Here is a 17675-nt window from a genome sequence, read left to right on the forward strand (position 1 = left end):
ATGTGGGCGAGGATGAAAATGCTAGGTGTAAACATAAGTTAATGTGTTATTATCAAAGTATTAGTATCAAAAGACACAGAAGAAGCCAGGAGACAACTCAACCCACCAAGCTCCACCAAAACAACCTTCTGTTTTATTGACCCTTTAATATAAAATTGCAAGATTACAATATTATACGTCCCTTTATGGAAAGTCTGAAAGGGCATAGATCATTGGTGTCCAAACTGCGGCCCATGGGCCAGATGTGGCCCTTTGCCTGCTTTTATCCGACCAGTGGGGCACCATTTCATCCACCGACACCAATGAAGGGGCACAATTCCTGGCAACGATGGGGCACAGATCCTCACAAGGGCACCAACAATGGGGCTCAATGACACCAATGATGGGGCCTAGTTCCTCTCACAGACACCAAAAATGGGGCATTGTTTACTTTTGCTGATGCCGGGACATTTTCTACTCCTGATGGCCATGGTCCAGCCCCCCTAAAGTCTGAAGGACAGTAAACTGGCCCTTTGTTTAGAAAGTTCTCTGGTGTAGATGGACAGCAATTTCTACCAGTCTCTGAAAAGCAATCTGTGGTGGATCAGGAAGCAATACTGTCGCCTCCTGAAAGCCCATTTTAATTTTATTTTTTCTAGCCAAGGGGGAGTTTTTAATGGGAATACTGCAACACAACTGAGAGCCAAATGGTTTAATCAGCCCTCCTTCAATGTGTCATATTTGCCAATGGTACCATCTACCAAATGCAACCGGTGGAATCAAATTGCCACCATGCCGTAACCACGACATGTGGCTAGGCATTCAGGGGTGGTAAAACAATGGCCCAATTGCCTATTTTTACCATCACTGGTGTAAATGATGCTTAAGGAGTTTTTTTTTTTCAGTACATGCATAACAGCGAACAATGCTCTACATTCATATGATCCATTTGTGTACTTTTACACCCGTAGCAATTGTGTGAGTCGTCACAAACTTAAGAATTTTCCAGGGAAAAGAAAGAAGTAAAAATGTAGATTGTACCTAGTATCAGCTCCTTTTGTTAAGGTAATACCTGCTAGCGATTACACTAGAACTCTGTTGATGTATCCCAAGCAGGCTTCCATTTAACTTTTTTTTTCCTATACTACTGGTAGAATATTTCATTCACAAAACTATAGCATTTGCTGGAACCCAGCACACCAGTGTAGAAAACATTATTGTGCTGCCATAGTCCGCCATATCAGAAGTGCAGTCCAACAACCTCCACAGCGTGCGCCAAGTACACTAAGGCACAACAGACCTCATGCTGGTTCAGGAAAGAAGCCTTTCTACTAAAAAAAGGGGAGAGCTTTAATCCAGCGTTTTCTGTTCTTCCAAAAGAAACTTGACAAGTTACCATCTGAAATTCCCTTTTTATGTAGTTCAAAGTTTTACGCAGTGATGTCATGTAAAGTCTTTTCTTCGCTGGCTTTGCTTCACATGCCTGGACTCAATGGCAGGACTGGTTCAGTATCACTGACAACAACCATCTCAGGTGGGAATGGATCTTCCGCGATTACATCTAAAAAAATAAATAAAAATATATTGACTTTTAGCATGTTCCTTTTTAAAACTAATACCCCTAATATTTTCTGTTTACATACAGCAATTTATACATTATATATTGTCTGTGGGTAAGTATATGTAGGTTACAAACGGTACCCAATATCCAAAGTTTGAAGGATAACTCCACTTTTGTTGAAAAAAAAAAAAAAAAACATTCCCCTTTGGGTGATCCATGTACATTTCAAGGATTTTAACAAACTTTGTTGCAGATTCCTACCTTTTGTTATTCTGAAGAAATCACAGTTTATCTGTGTCCATGTAGGAAAAGTGAATCTATAGGAGTAGTTTCACACTTATCAGCTGTGCACCTGCAGGGCTCTAATGAGAAAAGCTACTGGGCATGTGATTTACTATTGGAATTATCTCACCAAAAATGTTATTTTTGTTGCAGGGGATGCCCTGATATCAGACTTGTATCTTAGGGCAGACTTCTGGGCAAATCAGTGAGCCAATCACACAAGCAGGAAATTATGTTTCTGGGGGGGCGTCATGTACACATTCTATGAACAGAACAACCTCCAGGTAGCCATATTGCATTTTCAGAAAATTACAGAGCTGCAGATTGGAAAGTTAATTTTTTTTTTTTAATAACATTCAATTACAATACGACTTGTATTCCAATGGTATATGCTATATATTTTTCCCCCCCATGAAAGTGGAGTTACCCTTTAATCACTAGTGTACACCAATCAGTCATAACATTATGGCCACAGACAGGCAACGTGAATAACATGAATCATGTTGTTACAATGGCATCTGGACGTAGGTGCGATATATCAGGCAAGTGAACATATTGTAAAATAAAGCAGAAAAAAATAAAAAAAGCGCAAGGATTTGAGCAACTCTGACAAGGGCCAAATTGTAATGGTTAGACGATGTTTATATACATATGTCTCCTACATTCTGTTACGGGGATTTTTGTACTTACTGGAAATTCTCATTTCTTTCCTTTGTAAAGTTTTGTATACAATTGAAGCATACTATTTGCTGTACATTCAAATGTTGGCTTTTGTACTTAATAAAATTAAATTGGATGAGAAAAAACGCGAATTGTTGGAATTTACATACACTTAAAACATGACTATAGGGCTCTGTACAGACTGGTTAAGAGATTGTAAAATACATATGCAGTTGCATGCTTTACCAAACACTCTCTATTAGGGTTGTCCCGATACCACTTTTTTGAGACCAAATACCGATACTTTTTTTCCCCCCCAAGTACTCGCCGATACCGAATACGATACTTTTTTTAATGTCATGTGACAGTGGCAGTATTTTTTTTTTTTTTACAGTGATTTTTTTTTATAGAGGGGGGGAGGGGGTAGTTGATTGTCAGTGTGTTTTTTTTTGTTTTATTATTATTATTTAAATTATTTATTGCAATTTTTTTTCTTTTTTTTAATCAGCCCTGTTGGGGGGGCTTTGGTGAGATATCAGGGGTCTTAACAGACCTCTGACATCTCCCCTTTAAGACAGAGAAAGGGACTAAGGACACAGATTCCCCAGTCCCTTTCTCTGCAGCCTCAGCTGAAATGAATAGAGAGAAGCTTCTCTCCATTCATAAACTGAAGCATTGTAAACACAGGTTACAATGCTCAGTTATGTGAATGAGCAGAGTCAGTGATCATTCGGAAAAAGATAGGAGCCGCTCCTACCTCCACTCTCCATCCTGACAAATTGAGGGGGGAGTGCGGCACAGAGGGGGGAGAAGACGGCTCGGGGGGAGAGAAGCACAGAGGGGGAGAAGACAGCACGGGGGGAGAAGACAGCACGGAGAAGACTTGTAACTCCCCCCACCACCCGATACCTGACTGCCCAGGTATCAGGTGAAGCATCGGAGCATTTCAGCTGAGTACAAGTACTCGGGAAATGCTCGGTATCGGTACCGATACTAGTATCGGTATCGGGACATCCCTACTCTCTATAATAAAATTGTAAATACAGCAATAATATACAAGATATGAATACGTTCCAGTTTTCTGTTTCTTTGAAAGCATCTCAGGAATTCCCCTTTGATGTATTTAAAAGAGGCATGTTAACAGCCTTTCACCTTCAGCTAAGGAGCATTTATGCAGTCTTAAACATTTGTGAAACTTACATACCATGTCAACTAAATGTTGATGATCAACAGAAAGGTGGCAGGCAAGTGACAAACACTGTAATAATCCTCAGATTCCTGTACGGATACTACAAGTAAATGCAAACCTCTAGATGTCAAGTTCTTTCTATCCAACCTGGTCGCTGAGGCCAACTCTGCCCCCATCCACTTATTTCCATTACTATGGCATAATAGGGTCACCACCCATCAGAGCAAGGGGCCAGTGAAGGGCATATGTATATGCAGTGGTAGCAGTAGTTTAGTAGAATCAGCTACCTGGTCCAGCTCTGACTTGAATTTAGGTCTCTTATTATTACAATGTATGCATTAATTACAAGAGGATTCCGCACTTAGGCGACGTTCACACCTATGTGGGCTGTGGTTGATGCATTTTCCTAGTACATTTGGCGTTGGACCTGTTTTTGAAGCTTTTTTAGGGGTGTCTGTTGTCATGTGGGAGAGACCAGCAAAAATTTTGGAAAGGGTATTTTACTCCCCCTCTATCCCTTGTGCTCCAAAAAAGCCACCAAAAAAACTCTTCAGCATCCAAAAGCGGTTGAAGTGTTTTCAATGGTCACAACCTGGAAAGGATAGTCTAAATAAGCGCACACAAGAGGCATGTGGGTGGAGAAGGGGTAAGCAAATTATCTTTAGTTTTGCAGACTACAGGACAGCTATGGTAACCTTCATTTCTCCCATTACAGGTATTTTTGTTTCTTTTTCAGTCCAACCTAGAAGCCAGCAAGCAATTTTACTTGCATGCACTATAAAAAGGAAGTTTCAGCTGCAGTTCTTCCCTTCAAGACCCATACTTATACCCCAAAACAGGCCATCATATAAGAGAAGATACCCCACATTAAAGGATTGGACAATCTCTTAAAGGGGTTGTAAAGGTAAAAATTTTTTTCCAAAATGGCTTCCTTTTACTTTATTGCAGTCCTCCTTCACTTACCTCATCCTTCCATTTTGCTTTTAAATATCCGTATTTCTTCTGAGAAATCCTCACTTTGGGCCAGATTCTCATAGAATGCGCGTTGGCGTAGTGTAAGCCATTTACACTACGCCGCCACAACTTCCTGGAGCAAGTGCCGTATTCTCCAAGCACTTGCTCCGTAATTTGCGGCGCGTATGGCCGCGTAATTCAAAGGGGGCGGCTCGTATTCAAATTAAGCGCTCCCCCGCGCCGATCGAACTACGCATGCGCCGGGCGGAAAAATAGCCCAGTGCGCATGCTCCAGCTCACGACGGAAAACGTCAATGACGCTGACGTGAGCGTCATTGACGTAAAGTCGTATTCGCGAACGAGTTAGTAAAACTACGTAACTGACGGAAAAAGACGACGCTGACCCGACGCCATACTTAACATGGCATACGGCGGACTGGCGTAAGGTTACCCCTCATATAGCAGGGGTAACCTTACGCTTACGGAAACGACGTAAACGACGCGGCGCAAATTCGTTCGGGAATCGGCGTATCAGGCTCATTTGCATAGTCAAATGAGAACTGAACGTAAACGCCACCTAGCGGCCAGCGTCGAATTACATCTAAGATCCGACGGTGTAAGTGACTTACACCTGTCGGATCTACGCCGTATCTATGCGAAAATGATTCTAGGAATCATACGCATAGATACCCGGGGGCCAAAAACAGAGATACGAAGGTGTTTCCTGAGATACACTGTCGTATCTCTTCTGAGAATCTGGCCCTTTCTGTTCTTCCGTCTGTAACTACACACAGTAATGCAAGGCTTTCTCCCTGGTGTGGAGTGTCGTGCTCGCCCCCTCCCTTGGACTAAAATGAGAGTCAGGACACCCACTAACACACAGCTCCTTTCTCTATCTGCAACGTAGAGAGTGTCCTGACTCTCATGTAGTCCAAGAGAGGGGGCAGGGATGACACTCCACACCAGGGAGAAAGCCTTGCATTACTGTGTGGAGTTACAGACAGAAGAACAGGAAGTAAGGATTTCTCCGAAGAAAAAAGGACATTAAAAAGCAAAATGGAAGGATGAGGTAAGTGAAGGAGGACTGCACTAAGGTAAAGGAAGCTATTTAGGAAAAAAAATTGTATCTTTACAACCCCTTTAAGAAGTGATGAGGGAACATGAACGCACTGAGAATGCTCTATAGGACCCCCAACATATTCACAGAAAATGTCTTCCTGCGTTAGCTTACCAAGAGAATAAACACTGGGCCTTCGGTCATGGTCAAAGCTGTTGCCCAATTTGATCAGCGGGCAGGTCATTTTCGACAGGAATGCCTTCACTCTCTCCTTCTTATCATTGTTGGTGCAATACAAGCTCAGAATCTTCCCAGTCACATCACAGCTCTTTTTGCTCCTGCCCAGTAAGTAGAACACATCAAGAAACACGTCAAGCTTGAACGTGAAGGAAAAGTTCAGGTTGTCTTCAGTCAACTGAAAGTTTTGTCTTTCAAGGTAGTCTTTTAATGACTTATTTAAATTGAACTGAAAAAAAAAAAAAAAAAAATGTAATTATTGTTGTGCTACTATAACCACAAAATCATTGTACCCGAAGGACTGTAAACAGCCAAATACCCAGTTTCAATTGGCATGTGCATTGCATTAGCTTACATGTTAACCTTCCTAGAGGCAATCTAGAAATGTATATACTGAATACAACGAAAGAGCAAGCATGGAAAGGCAAAAGTTGTATCCAAAGTTACTTCAGGTTGAAACCCAACTTGGGGAATTAGAAAAAGAAAAAAAGAAAAAAAAGTCTACTGACGCGTACACGCGATCGGACATTCTGACACAAAACCGTTTTTCCGACGGAATGTTGGCTCAAACTTGTGTTGCATACACACAGTCACACAAATGTTGCTGGAAATACACCAAGAACGCGGTTACGTACAACACTACAACGAGATGAGAAAAATGAAGTTCAATGATTCCGAGCATGCGTAGGATTTTTGTGCGTCGGAATTGCATACGGACGATCGGAATTTCCGACAAGAAATTTTGTTGGAAAAATTGAGAACCAGCTCTCAAACATTTGTTTCGGAAACTCCGACAGCAAATGTCCAATGGAGCATACACACGGTCAGAATATCCAACCAAAAGCTCACATCGAACATTTGTTGTCGGAAATTCCGATCGTGTGTATACGGCATACCCCTACACAGGGACGCACTTTAGAACTGTGCTTAGCACTCAGGTAGTAACAGAACTCTGATGATAGTAGAGCACTATTAATTGAACAGTGCAAAAAAAAAACATATGGAAGGAAAGCCTAGTTATGCGACCTGTCAAAATCACATGACTGGAGAACATGATTGGAGGAGAAATTGATATATAACCTCTGAGGGTATGAAAAATTAACACTTTAAAGGGGGCGTACCATCATCCAGAATCTAGATATATAGAGCTTTGTTCTAGGGTCCCCAAACCAGAGAGCCAAGTGGGGGGAGTAATTGGGCCAGTGTTGGACTATCACGGTACTGGTAGTATATGTACCGTAAGTAGTGTACAACAAAACAAGTAAAATAATAATGAAAAACAACTTTATTAAATAAAATGTCGATAACGACACAAAGGGGATACATGGTTAAAAAACACACAATGTATGACCAACAGATCGCCAGTATAGTAGTCCCCAGGAGGGGGAGAAGCATAGTGGGTAGAAAGTCATATCACGACATCTTAACTAGTTTCGTGGCTATGCGCCACTTCATCAGAAGAGTCTAAAGTTAAAAATAACAAGGGTCAGACAATAATACATGAGACAACAATACAGTAAATATAGACAGGGGAAGGGTAGACTCAGCTGCTCACCTAAAAGCCCCCCCACATATGAGACCGGCGGGGAGGGCGGCCGCCACCTCAGAGGGTCCCGTGTAACGACCATGGGGCACGATTGGAGGAGAGCCAATGTCTTAAACAACGGGGAAAAAAAACAAAAAACACTGAGATCTTGCATGCTCAGTGCTGCAGACCTCATTTTATGAATAGGCCATAACATCCAGGAAGGATTATGGAGTTCCACTGCATAGTATAGCACAGAGCTTACAGTGATAGCCGCTACCCATTTAAAAAATTGGCCCCTCAAGTGAATGCAATTGATATGTAAGAGTTGGAAGGTGGACCCCCAAATGCCATCAGGAGAAATGTAAACATGCCAAGTAAAAATAAGAGAAATAAAATGCCTGAGCACACTTAAACACATCTAATGCATCACAGTTGCTCTAGATCTGAAGGAAAGCTCTTAAAAGCGGTAGTAAGCTGCTGCAGAATGAAACCAAAAAAACTAAGAAAATTGCATAATGTGCTTGTATGCATGGCATACTAGCACATTATGAAATGCTTACCTTAGAGCGAAGCCCTTCCAGCGGCGCATGGTCACTGCTGAGGACTGACACCTTCCCCGACCTTGCGGAATAGGGTGTGCACACGGGAGCCCTCGGTTCCGGCAAAAAGCTCTGAAGGTCCAGCACTGTATGCCGGCTGTTTCTCTGTTTGTGCAGTGTTTTTTTTACTGGATTAAAGGCTTTTATTGTTTTTTACATTTATCGGAGTGCGGCTGTCCATACCTTTTTGCTTCCATTTATGCTTCGTGCATTGCCTGCACCCATTGGATCTCTCTGAGTTCAGACTCACCACCAAAGTGCACTCATCTGGAGCGGCGGTTTCTTTCCCCTACTGTATGCCGGACCTTTAGAGCGCATACGCCAGTGACGTCAGCGGCTGTACGCAGGGCGAATAGCTCCTAAACTGTTTTATCATATTTAGGAGGTATTCATTTTAACTACAGGTAAACCTATAATACGGCTTACTACTGCTTTAAATGAGGGCGATTGCTGCCGATTTCTATCATCCAATCATATGCAAGCAATAATGCTGTTTTTTTTTTTTCCTTGCATGTGATTGGGTATTCTTTGCAAAGTGAAGCTTCACCTCATTTACCAAGCTCTGGAGCAACTGCACTTGCTTGGTGCTCATGCAGTTGTGTTTATACATCACATCGAGGAAATAGATCCTACATGCGAAGTTCTTTCCTGAGAAAAGCAGTTGGGAAAGGGGACTAGACTGGCATTTCCGGTTTAAAAAAAAAAAAAAATTATATATCTCTTTAAAAAGAAAAGTGAACAACCTTTCTGATGCAATGAATCACCTTTGTGGGGGGGTCACTTTTTTACAACTTGCATCTCACGTAAGACATCTGATTGAACGAGCTGTATCCGACATTATGAAATTCTCACTTGCGTCAAGTCTGATGCTGGCCATACACTCTACGAAAAATCGTCTGAACGAACGTTTCAAAAAACAAACGTTCAGCCACGAGCGCAAACGATAGTGCCATCATGTAATGACCGATAAATCGTTCAGTGGACATTAAAAAAAAACTTTTTTTTTTTTACATATACCTAGTGCAGAAAGTTCGGACGGGAAACACATTAACCTTTCCGATTTATCGTTCGTTCGGCAGAAAATTTCCAAACTTGTCCTTCGTTTTTTCGGCTCAAAAACGTCCAGACGATTATCAATTCTTGTGCCCATTAACTGTTCGAAAAACGAAAGAACTGTCTGAACGACCGAATTTCGCCCGATTTTTCGTATAGTGTATGGCCAGCATGAGCCTCCACCTACACCACGGTGCTCTGATTAGTCAAGTCAGAAGAGCTCCAACTACAGACTGCATACAATGTAATTGCCACAATGTGCAGATTGACATGTTCTGACAACCGAGTACATGAGGCAATACGGAGAACACGTAGCTGACCTTTTTAGCAAAATGTAAGTTTGACGTGTTATGCAAAAAAATGTGTAAAACAAAGCCAAAAATGACACCACTGGAACACTTAAAAGAGGCTGAATTCACTTCAAACAACCATGTGCTAGCAAGAAAAAAAAAAAAGAGAAGTTTGGGAATGAATATTGGTGGAAACTGCACACACAAAAAAAAAAAGGGGGAAGGAGCATATGCTATATATGCATCTAAACTGTGTATATGTCAGCTTTCCTGGAGAGACACATGCCGCGTACACACGATCATTTTTCAGCATGAAAAAAAAAAAAAACTTTGCTTTTCAGCATGTCCAAAAAACGAAGTTTTCCCAACTTCATCAATAAAACGATGTTGGCCACCATCGTTTTTAAAAAGTGATCTAGCAAAGCGCGGTGACGTACAACACGTACGACGGCACTAAAAAGGGGAAGTTCCATTCGCTTTTGGGCTGCTTTAGCTGATTCCGTGTTAGTAAAAGACGATTCGCGCTTTTCTGTCTGTTACAGCGTGATGAATTTGCTTACTCCATTATGAACGGTAGTTTTACCAGAACGAGCGCTCCCGTCTCATAACTTGCTTCTGAGCATGCGCAGGTTTTTTACGTCGTTTTAGCCCACACACGATCATTTTTTACAACCCGAAAAACGACATCAATTAAAACGATCTTAAAAAATGCAGCATGTTCGAATTTTATTCTGAAGAACCTGAAAAATGATGTGAAGCCCACACACGATCATTTTAAGCCCTGGTTCACACTGGGTACAATTTGGAGCGATTTGAGATGTCCTAATCAGTGCGACGCCGCATCTGCGATTTCAAAAAGTAGGTCCTGTACTACTTTTTGCGATTCCGGGCCGCAATTTACATAAAATTGCGGCCGAAATCGCGGCAAAATCGCACATTTTACCGCGATTTTTAATTTGCAGCAGTGTGAACCTAGGCTCAATTACATTTTTGAAAAACTAAGTTTTTTTCATGCTGAAAAATGATCGTGTGTACGCGGCATCAGACTCTCAAAAAATAATAATAAATATATATATAATATATACTACTAGATTATATAATACAATTTTAGAGTATCCTACGGTGTGACTGGACTTAAGGTAAAACAAAAACAGGGCAAAAAACTTCCCTGCCTGAAAAATACAATACAAATAGAACCAAAAATTCCACTTACATGAAAAGCCGTAAACTTGACTTCCTCAAATGTGAAGCCACATACAGGTCATGAAAACTACGCATGTACTATACCGGTTGAACCCTTTTACACATCACACACCTACTTCAGGGTGAAAATAACCAAAATTTCCTGTGAAACTCACTGAGATTTACAACACAGCAAACTGACTTAAGTATAATGTACTACCAATTACACACAGTCCCTGCACCTTAGGGAAATCACACAAATTAACCACTTGCTTACTGGGCACATATACCCCATTCCTGCTCAGGCGAAATTTCAGCTTTCGGCACTCTCACGCTTTGAATGACAATTGCGTGGTCGTGCGACGTGGCTCCCAAACAAAAATGACGTCCTTTTTTTGCCACAAATAGAGCTTTCTTTTGGTGGTAGTTGATCACCTCCGCGGTTTTTATTTTTTGCGCTATAAACAAAAATAGAGCGACAATTTTGAAAATAAACTATATTTTTTAGTTTTTGCTATATTAAATATCCCATTTAAAAAAAAAAAATAATAATATTTTTTTTGCTCCAGTTTAGTCTGATACGTATTCTTCTACATATTTTTGGTAAACAAAAAAAAAAAAAACGCAATAAGCGTATAGTAATTGGTTTGCGCAAACGTTGTAACGCCTACAAAATAGGGGATAGAATTATTACTTTTTTTTTGTTACGACTGCGATATTACATCGGACACTTTTGACACATTTTTGGGACCATTCACATTTATACAGCGAACATACATTGCTATAAATATGCACTGATTACTGTATAAATGTGACTGGCAGGGAAGGGGTTAACACTAGGGGGGCGATCAAGGGGTTAAATATGTTCCCTGCTAGGTGATTCTTACTGTGGGGGGGGAGGCAGGGCTGGACTGGGACAAAAATTTGGCCCTGGACTTCATCCAGACTGGCCCACTTTGACAGGTCTCTCCCATGGCGGTCGGACAAATACCGCACCCCCCCCCCTGGCCACCCAAGCCCCCTCTCCCCCTTCACTAGCCACTCTACTTTATTAGAATAGAACGGCTGTTACTGGTATTCTTATAGGCAGTACCAGTGGGGAAGCTAGACATTATTTCACCGGGGGCAAAGAATCAGTTCGGTGCCCCCCCCCCCTATGGGACAAGATTAGGCAGAAGTGAGAAACTCCCAGGCCATAGCTGTTGAGTCAACTGTCTGTCCCCTCCCCCGTGCTCCTCTGTTGTCCCCCCTGCTTCTCTGTTCCCCCCAGGTGAGTGCTGCAGGGAGGGAGAGGAGGTGAGCGCTGTGGGAAGGGAGAGACAGAGGAGCGGAGGGGGGCAGCGGTCCGCTGTCACTGAAGCCGGCCCACTGAGCCATCGGCCCACCGGGAAACTCCCTGTAGTCCCAATGGCCAGTCCATCCCTGGGGGGAGGGGACTGACTGGGGGAGGTGACCGATGGTTGTCCCTATACAACATCTGTCTCCTCTCCCTAACAGGACGTGGATCTCTGTGTTTACACACAGAGATCCACGTCCCTGGCTCTGTGACTGCCGATCGCGGGTGCCTGGTGGACATCGCGGCCGCGAGGCACGCGCAACGGCACCTTTGTGACGCGGCGGGCGCGCGCCCAGAGGCCACATATTGACAGCCTCCTGGCAGATTAGAGCCACCTTGCGGCCGTAAATAGTTGGCCGCCGCATGGCAAGTGGTTAAGAAAAAAAAAAAAAAGTTTCATCCATCCCAGTGAAAGTATGTGTAGCATATAGTTTGGTTGCTATGTAGGGTTCTGTGTATATAGAACAGCATCAATACAAGCAGAATGTCTTCCATATTTCACCTGTAAAAAGTAGTTTTCTCCCATAACGGAGGAGATGGCATCATTCATACCGCTCTCTATTCTGGCCTTCATCTGTGGATGCCGCGTGTTCACAATGAATGCAAATGTTTTCACTAAAAATGAAAAAAAAAAGGTTATTCTTACAAAGAAAAAAAGAAGGATATTCAGAATACTTTGTTCAACCCAAAAAAGCTGCAAAAGCTTCGGCAAAGGGGTAGATGAGGAACATTACTGGCAGCATTTAAACAAATATGAAAAGAGAAAGAACTTGTATTCTGGTGGGTTGTGTCTCATACCTGCCCATTGTTCCAGTGCTGCCGACTCCCATTGGCCTCCTTGGCATTTGGCACCACAGGAGCTTTGGATGCCTGTGTCCCTCACCATGTGCCATGGTTCCATCCTCCAACCTCTACGTCATCACTTTGCCATTGTAACACACCTGGGTGGGCTCCAAGTCGCATGCTCTGCGACCAGAACCCACCCTATTGTGAAGCTTATTAGAGCCTCTAGCTCCAACGAGGTGCTTCAAAAAAAATAATAATAATCCTCTGCTGCTGTAATTCATGCATCTGGTGACCCGAAAGGGGCCAGACACATAAATAGGGGTGGCCGCGGTGCATGAATATCTATCCATTATGCATATAGGGGGGCGGCGCCCCTAACGGACAGGCCGCCACTGAGGGCTATAGATCCAGGATTGGTCCTAAAGCCAAGACCTAACAACCTGGAGGATCAAGTAAGTAAATCAACTTTTCCATGCCCCCAAGAACCAAATAGTTAACCCTTGTAGCGAGGTGCTAGTCTCCTGGAGTTTAGCTGTGAAGTAGAACTAAAAGGCAAAACTTTTTTAGTTTTGGATGGAGGGGAGAGATTAGAACACCCGTTTTTATTGCTCTTTGTAACCCAGTTAAGGAGATTCCCCCTCTCCATTTGTCCCGTTTACCGTCATCTTAAAAAAGTTAAAGTGGATGTAAACCCAATTTATGAAATTTGAGCTGGGCACATATATCTGCAGTATTTTGTTAGCTCTCTTTAAAGAGCCAAGTCCCATAGCTCTCTCCTGAACCGTTCCTGTGCTATCAGCCTGATAACTCCTGACAAATTCTCAGACACATCAGATTAAAGCAGCCTGAAATTTCTGTCAGGGGAGGTTGCTAAAATAGATTAGCAGAGAGCTGGCCCTGTTACAAAACACCTCTGAGAGTCTCTGCCTATGATGAGAGGGGGTGTGTGTCTTTCCTCCAATCAGCAATTTTAGCTATCTTGGCTGTATGCCCAGACATCACACTCTGCGTTAAACAGGAAGAGAAAATTTCCTAACATGATCTGAACTTTCTAAATATTATATAAAAGATGAAGACAGCAGATATGGATGTAAAACTTATGTAGGGAGACTTGGTTCATCCCTGTGTATCATATGAGGCTGTTCACTTGACTGGGTTTATGGAGGGTTTACATCCACTTCAAAGAAAATCTCACATTTTGGGTTGTCCCCAAAAAAAGTAATAGAGGGGAAAATCTTCCAATACGTGTGCTAGTTCTGGTGACCTGGGGTGCCCAAGTAATTTTCCTAATTTGCAGAGATTTCCTCTCACTTCCCATTTGGCTATGGGACAGGAAGTGAAGGGAAATTTCAGCAGTGGGACAAAGATGGTGGAAAAAAAAAAAAAAAAAACCTGACAGTACTCCCTCCCATACATTTTGCCCATAGACCTTCATTAAATATAGATTAAGCGTCTTAAAAATATAGGGCCAGATTCAGAAAGCATTTACGTCGGCATATCTCCAGATACGCCGCCGTAATTTCAAATATGTGCCGTCGCATCTTTGCGCCGATTCAAAAAGCGAGATACATCCAAAAACATGGCTTCAGTCGTCCGACGTAACTTGCCTACGCCAGCGTATCGTGGGCGCATAGTTACGCTGGACGCATTCGGCGTTCCCATTACAAATATGCAAATGACCTAGATACGCTGATTCACGAACGTACTTGTTCCCGGCGTATTAATATACGCTGTTTACGTAAGGCGTACGACCGGCGTAACTTTACCCCTCATAAAGCAGGGGTCAGTCATGTTAAGGTATGGACGTCGGAACGACCGTCGAAATTTACATTGTTTACGCAAGTCGTACCTGAATAGCGCTGTGCGTAAGTTACGTTTACGTCGTAGGCAGTGTTTTCGACGTATCTTGGGCATTCTAGCCGACGTGATTTTGAGCATGCGCACTGGGATACGTCCACGGACGGCGCATGCACCGTTCGTTCGCCCCTCATTTACATGGGGTCACGGCTCATTGTAATACGACACGCCCACTGCCTTGATAATTTGAATTAGGCGGGCTCACGCCGGCCCATTTACGCTACGCCGCCGTAACTTAGGGCGCAAGTTCTTTCTGAATATGGTACTCGCCTCTCTAAGTTACGGCGGCGTATCGTATATGAGAAGTTACATCATTCTTTCTGAATCTGGCCCATAGAGTGTAGGTTATTAGCGCAAAACAAAAATTATGAAACAGGAAAGAAGGAAATGTTCACAGCACTGCAGTTGTTGAACATAATGAACTATCATAATTCTTGTTTTATTTTTATTTTTTTATTTGGGAAATGAGAGGTGAAACTTGATTGGTTGCAATTTGCGCAATTTGCCCATCTACTTGTCTACAGCCCTGACCTTAGCTGGCTTTGAAGAACACTACAAAGTTGGTCAGCAGGATATCCCAGCTCATTGTACTAGGAAGCTAGAATCTGATTTCCATTACAATGATACAATTTTCAATGTTCAAATTCTTTTAGATTTACCTTCAACTATGTAGTGCAAGGGCCGGCCTGATTGTATGCAAATTGGAATTGTTTAGATTTGACCTCATATTATATGCTTTTGGTAATTCCAAAGGAAAATTGTACATGAACATTTGTGTAATGTATGGCCAGCCTAAAGCCTCGTACACACAATCAGACTTCCATCAAACTTTTCCGTGGATTTTTGCCCAAAGGGGCGTTAGCCGTGAACTTGTTTTGCATACACACGGCAGAACATTTTCAGCCAACATTCACCAAATCACGTGGTTTTTCAGCTCTTTACCGCCACCCTTTGGGCAACTTCTGCCATTGTTGTCTGATGTTTAGCATTGGTTCTGATTAGGGGTGCAACGGATCAAAAAACTCACGGATCGGATCGATCCTCGGATCAGGAGTCACGGATCGGATCATTTTCGGATCAGTAAAAAAAAAAAAACACAAGACAAACAAAGTTTTGGCTTTTTACATTTTTATTAATATATATTTTTTTTACTACCAATGGCGGCGATCAGCGATTTTTTTTCGTGACCGCGACATTATGGCGGACACATCGGACAATTTTGACACATTTTTGGGACCATTACAGTGGCAAAAATGGCAATTACAGTGTTACTGTTTTACTAGTGTGGGGGCAATGTTGGCTATGGCTATTATTAATAGCCATAGCCAACATTGCCCCCACACTAGTAAAACAGTAACACTGTAATTGCCATTTTTGCCACTGTAATAATAGTCATAGCCAACATTGCCCCACACTAGTAAACAGTAACACTGTGTGTATAGCCATTTTTCCCACTGATTACAGTGGGAAAAATGGCTATACACACAGTGTTACTGTTTACTAGTGTGGGGGCAATGTTGGCTATGACTATTATTACAGTGGCAAAAATGGTAATTACAGTGTTACTGTTTTACTAGACTGAGTACATCAGTACAGTGAGTTGGCAAATGGCTATTAAGCCATTAGCCAACTCACTGTACTGATGTACTCGGTCCGTCTCACTGTACACAGGTTGCATGCAGAGTCAGCGGCGCAGCGCGCTCTTTCAAAATAGAAAAAAATCCACGAGCAGAGGGAGGGGTGATGACGTCAGCGCGCACCGCCGCCGAGTGTACCAAGATGGCCGACCGCTCCGGAGCTAGGCTGAAGCCGCGGTCTTTCCTAAGGCCGCGGCGGCGGTGCGTTCCGCGGATCGCATACTGTGCCGATCCGAACAGGTCGACCCGTTCGGATCGCGGATCGGGCACGATCCGTTGCACCCCTAGTTCTGATCATGCACGTTTGTACTTTGGATTTTAGTTCGATGGACGATCGGATGATCCGACGTAACACATTTGTTGTTGGAAAGTTTAAGAGCATGCACAACGAACATTTGCCTGTGGAAATTCCAACAACAATTGCCCGAATTGTCCGATAAAACTGGTCCGTCGGACGGCTGTTGTCGGAAAGTCCGATCGTGTGTATGGGCCTTAATAATGACAGGGTGGGACCTCAAGTTATTTACTTTATCCTGCACATAAGAAAATTATTCACAATTAAGACTAAAGTGAAAATGTCAAAATGTTTACTTCAGATTGGTGACCTCATTGCTTTCCCACCCCAGAAAAGTGACATATGACTAGGCATGCAAGTACGTCTAATCTCAGCACTCCAATATAAAGAACAAATAAAATAAAAACATATTAGGATGACATAAGGCTCAACATGACGCAAGTTTATTTAGTTCTATTACACACATGGAACATTTCTGCTTTTATTTAAAACCAGTCAGCTTTGTTCTTCAAAACAAGTGATCATTGTGTGTAACCTGTTTTCTGTGAAATGTGAAGAGCACAGTACATCCAGCACTCCGATTGGTGGAGGGCTTAGAACGCTCCGTCCTTTCTTTCTATACAGGTTACAAAACCTGAAGCTTTTTATTACGGCATGACAAGGTCGAATTTTAACCCAGTTTTCCCGTATCTGAGTCACCAAAAAGGTCTGAAGGTTGCATGTAGTCAATACAGACAGGGCTTGTCACCATACCTGAGTCAGAGCTGGCCTTTCGGACGTTGGTGAGAAATAACATTGGTTTTGCAAAGATGGCATCTCTGTAATCTTTGTAATCAATGTGGCTTTTCAGAGTGACTTTCCTACAAAGATAAAAAAAAAAAAAAATTACTTCATGTGCCAAGCATGCCAGAGGTACATTGATAAAACCAAGTTTAATGTATCAACAGAATGGTATTGTGGACACTACATAGATATAAGGGCTACCCACCTCATGGGGGGGATTGGTGAAATGGAAGACCGTATCAACTGTTTAATGTTTGCATTTATTATTTACTTTTCTTTTCTTTATACAGTGGAGCCTCGGATTATGAGCACAATCCGTTCCAGGAGAATGCTCGTAATACAAAGCACTCGCGTATCAAAGCGCATTTACCCATTGAAGTCAATGGAAACAAAAATATTTTTTCCGCATT

General features: G+C 42.5%; 1 protein-coding gene across 1 annotated transcript in view; it reads right to left on the reverse strand.

The window, feature by feature from the left end:
* Window positions 1-1081: 1081 nt before the first annotated feature.
* The window catches only part of MEDAG (mesenteric estrogen dependent adipogenesis), a 32617-nt gene continuing 16023 nt past the window's right edge, over window positions 1082-17675 (reverse strand). The window contains exons 2-5 of the mRNA XM_040340459.1: window positions 17236-17342; window positions 12410-12522; window positions 5857-6148; window positions 1082-1540 (exon numbers count right to left, since the gene is read on the reverse strand). Of these exons, the coding sequence (XP_040196393.1) occupies window positions 1455-1540; window positions 5857-6148; window positions 12410-12522; window positions 17236-17342 (598 nt within the window). The 3' untranslated portion in view covers window positions 1082-1454. The remainder of the gene's footprint in view (window positions 1541-5856; window positions 6149-12409; window positions 12523-17235; window positions 17343-17675) is intronic.

This window comes from Rana temporaria, chromosome 2, assembly GCF_905171775.1.
Source record: "Rana temporaria chromosome 2, aRanTem1.1, whole genome shotgun sequence".
NCBI classification, from domain to species: Eukaryota; Metazoa; Chordata; class Amphibia; order Anura; family Ranidae; genus Rana; species Rana temporaria.